This window comes from Anneissia japonica, unplaced genomic scaffold (assembly GCF_011630105.1).
Source record: "Anneissia japonica isolate Jap-2015-1 unplaced genomic scaffold, ASM1163010v1 scaffold39918_len8575_cov108, whole genome shotgun sequence".
Lineage (NCBI taxonomy): Eukaryota > Metazoa > Echinodermata > Crinoidea > Comatulida > Comatulidae > Anneissia > Anneissia japonica.
In genome coordinates this window covers 4,400-8,570 of record NW_022729884.1, presented here as the reverse complement: position 1 = coordinate 8,570, position 4,171 = coordinate 4,400, and the positions used below count along the sequence as shown (strand labels likewise).

The following is a 4,171-nucleotide window of genomic DNA, read 5'->3' as shown; positions in this document are numbered from 1 at the left end:
GGCTTTTATAGCGCTGTTCTACCGGCGTAAGCGCTCTGCTCCCATAAGCGACAACTTGGGGTTTTTTACTGCCCTCTTTGGTTTCATACTGGACAAGAATTCCAGCTAGCCCCACAGGTGATGCATCTACTATGAGCTCAGTTACTTTAGTAACATCGAAATATGAAACAACGGGTGATGAGCTTAATATTTTCTTAATTTCATCAAATGCAGATTGCTGCTTTTTATGCCAAGTAAACACCTTGTCTTTATGGGTTAACTGACGTATGGGCGCGGTAATGGTGGAGTAATTTGGGATGAACCTAGCGCAATAATTAGTCATACCTAACAGACTCCGCACTTCGCTGACGTTACACGGTGCTTTCATGGATACAATGGCTTCTACCTTTTTAGGGTCAAGCTCAATGCCTGCTTCAGAAAATACCATACCATAAAATTCAGTTTTGGACTTACGGAATCATCTAGATGTGTACATTTAGACAGGTTAGCAGTTAGACCATTTTCATTTAAGCGAGCCAAAACTTGGTCAAGGTATTTATCATGCTGGACCATTGCATCATTGCCCTTCCCAAAAATGAATATATCATCCGAGAAATTAAATGCACCATCTATGCCAGAAATTACATTTTCAATAACATTCTGAAACACTTCACTCGCGCTTGATATGCCGAAATTCAGACGCTTGTATCGCCACAACCCAACATGGGTGGAGAACGTTGTAATATAACGTGATTCTTTACTGAGCATAAGCTGATGGTAGCCTGCTTTTAAGTCAATTTTACTAAACACCTTTGCGCCATTTAGTTTCGCGACAATTTCATTTACGGTCGGTGTCTTTCGCGCATTATTGCCTGGTTAGCAATGATATCATTACGTTCTAACTCTAACAATTCATTTTCAACCATTTTCCTCATGTGATATGGGATACGCCTGTGGCGCTGGGCTACTGGGGGTACACTCTCGTCAATGTGCAACTTGACTTCAAAATTCTGAAGTTGTCCAATCCCGTTAAACACATTTGGGTATTTCTTAACCACATCACTACTTTCTAATACCACATTAACATATTGTTTAACCGCTACCAGTTTTAAATTCTGGCTAGCCCTATTGCTTAACAAGCATCCGCATTGGCCTTCTACAACATAGAATGTGTCTGTGAAAGTAACATTATCATTAGTTTTACACGAGATAGTATCAGTGAAAATTCCTTTTACCTTAAGGGTTGTTCCACCATAGGCATGTACATTGTTCGTGTTAGTGTTTAACAACACACCACTAAATTTACTACTAAACGTACACTCATTAATAATGTTGCATGAAGCTGCAGTATCAGCAGTCATAACTAAACTAACGTTAGCATTTCATATTGTCCTGATCATGTCCATAACAGCTTATTTCATGAGCTACCTTGGTCTGTCGGCAATACTTGGCAAAATGGTTCACTCTACCGCAGTCGTGACATTTCTTTCCAAATGCTGGACAGGACTTTGGGCCTCTTGGGTGTGGATATGACCTACCGCAGCCAAAGCATTTTTCCCTTCCATAAACAGAACCGCTCCTAGCACTGTTTCCATTTCTTTTATTATTAGGGCGAAAAGTTTTACTGTTCTGTCTTTTGGTACTTACAGCATGAACTCGATTTTCTGGATGAGACTGTGCTAGGCCTAAGCCTAAGTCCTTTTCCATATCACTATTCTGGACCTGTGCTAGTTCATTTGATCTTCCAATTTGTAGAATTTCTGCTAGCGTAAGTCCGTCTTCCTTAAGGCCCTGTTTTCTCAACTTCGAGTCAGTAGTTGTTTGGATAATATGCGACTTCAGTTCTTGGTCAATACTTTGAAAGTTACATGTACCGGCCGCCTTCCTTAGTCGGGTATGGTAGGAATCTAGTTTCTCGTCTGACTTCTGCCTAAGACGTCTAAATACAGCCCTCTCATATTCAATATTAACTTTAGGCCTAAAATGATTCGACAGAGCCACTTTGGCATGTGCGTAAGTAGTTCCAGTATCAGGTAGACTGTCAAATATTTCAAAGCAACGCGCCCCTACAGCATGTAGGAGCAATGCACGTTTTTGCGCGTCCGACGACACGGACAGGGCTACGACATAATTCTCGAAACGCTTAATCCACGCTTCCCATTTTGGACCTACAGACGTGTCCAAAGACTCAGCGACAACATTGTCAAATGCAGCGACACAGGGGATATTTACTTTCGCCATTATCCCTCCTTCTAGCTATCTCTCGTCGCCAGATTTAGTGTTGTTTATATGGACAATCAACAACGATGCACACACGCCATGTCGTCTTGAACATAACTAATTTAATCATATTCCTCCGCGCGTACACGCGTGCATGAACGGCACATATCCCAAGTAGTACCATAGCACTACACTACACTATCATACGTATGTGATCATATATATAAACCAGAGCGAATTAAAGACAAAAAATGAAAGGTTCAACAGTAGCTTTGATTAGACATATTTATTAATATTTAGTTTCGTGTTACACATACACGGTGCAGCACACTTCAGATAAAATAGTTTAATGACTATGATTATCACAGATTGATTAATTGTAAGACTGAGCATGTGCAGAGTAAATTCGGTAGTTGAAAGGCAGCGGTACACTGTGATCATTAAGTAATTAACGAAGGATTAAATGACAGTGAATGATAAACTTTATAATGGTCGTAAATTGCACTAGAGTTTGGTTGGGTGATAGGCCTATGATACAAGGTTTTTTTAAGTGTCCCTCCTCCGTACTTAAGAAAAAAATGAAAAATAATTACTGTAAGATGCCAAATAACAGTGTTTGAATTGTTGAACAGTGTTAACTTTTGGAAATTTGCTGCCTGAGCGGAGTGGGTTTGGGATGGGTCTTCCCCCTTCCTCCCTCCCTACCTAAGAAAAAATGAAAATTTTAAGTTTTCTTGCAATGATTGGTTCTAGAATGTATTAAACACTATTTTAAAGTAAAATCCAACAATTAAACACTTGTGGTTAATTTAATTTTCATGTTGTTTTTGTTAGTGACGCGACGTTGGAAAATGTGTTAATAAAACATAAAAACTATTAAGTTGACTTACTTTATTCGTGATGATTAAATATCTTACAAGAAATACACGCAAATTACATGCCATTATGACGGACGAGGTTGTTTATTTTTTGCTTCCTAGCATACTTCGTAGGGTGAATCACGTGGTCTTTCTCGATGTTCTTCGCTCGATCGGGGTTCAACGCTCGATCAGAATTTTTTTTTACGTAATATTTGTGGTGATTAAATACAATATCTCACAAAATATATACGCATATTCTATGCTATATTATGATGGACGAGGCTCTTTACTTCTTGCTTCATAGCATACGTCGTACGGCCGATCACGTGCTCTTTACGAAGTGGTCTTGTTCAGATGTTCTTCGCCAACGCTTGATCGGGGCTGAACCCGATTTAACTGTGTTTGGTTAGACGTCGTTTGTGACAATGTGTTTGAATGAAATTAAAATTGTATTTGCTTTGTTGTGATGATTTAGTATCGTACAAACTATAAGCATAGGCCTGTAAGATTTTTTTGTGGTAAATGCTAGATTTAGAAGGGAATTTCTCCATGTTTTTGCGTACGCTTCATACACAGTACTGCATGCATGTCGTCTTCTTCAATCAAGTGTGGTTGTTAAGTCTAGAAATAATTAATTGTTAATATTGAGCACCCTCTATAGCTGGAAAAGAAAACTTGCTGGGGGTAGGCCTAGCAGCGCCGTAGGCAGTGTGACCACTGCTTGGGTATTTACCCAAGATCTAGGGTATTTTGACTTGGTCTTGGGTTCTTGGGTATTCCGTTAAAATCCTTTATTATTTTATTTTTACTAAGAAAATTTAATATTTTTGTCATAGAGGAAGAATTAAGAAGTAACAAAGTATATGTCAGTCCATTCAAGTAAGCAAAACATAACATTATTAATTGACTGTTAATTGCTAAAAACATGGGTTCAGAATTGTTTATTTGTGTTTGCGTTGCCATTAATTATTAATGCATTACATAATAAACCTTGATCACTCACTGATCTACTGAGAACACTGGCCGACTGAGGGCGTATTTCCTATCTATATTATATCACCTCATAAATATTAATTTTAATAATTAACACAAACAATTCCAATAAAAATGGT

General features: G+C 38.5%; 3 protein-coding genes across 3 annotated transcripts; all 3 read right to left on the bottom strand.

Moving 5' to 3' along the window:
* Positions 1 to 22: 22 nt before the first annotated feature.
* LOC117114758 (uncharacterized mitochondrial protein AtMg00860-like) lies at positions 23 to 427 on the bottom strand (the record flags this gene model as incomplete). Its single annotated transcript, XM_033258451.1, has 1 exon — positions 23 to 427. A coding segment is annotated over exon 1 (405 nt), but the record flags the coding sequence as incomplete, so codon positions are not given.
* Positions 428 to 821: 394 nt separating this feature from the next.
* Positions 822 to 1,340, bottom strand: LOC117114757. The gene has a single exon (XM_033258450.1). The coding sequence runs from the start codon at positions 1,338 to 1,340 to the stop codon at positions 822 to 824; it is 519 nt and encodes a 172-aa protein (XP_033114341.1).
* A 13-nt stretch (positions 1,341 to 1,353) lies between these two features.
* On the bottom strand, positions 1,354 to 2,220 carry LOC117114756. Its single transcript, XM_033258449.1, has one exon. The coding sequence runs from the start codon at positions 2,218 to 2,220 to the stop codon at positions 1,354 to 1,356; it is 867 nt and encodes a 288-aa protein (XP_033114340.1).
* Between the last annotated feature and the right edge of the window lie 1,951 nt (positions 2,221 to 4,171).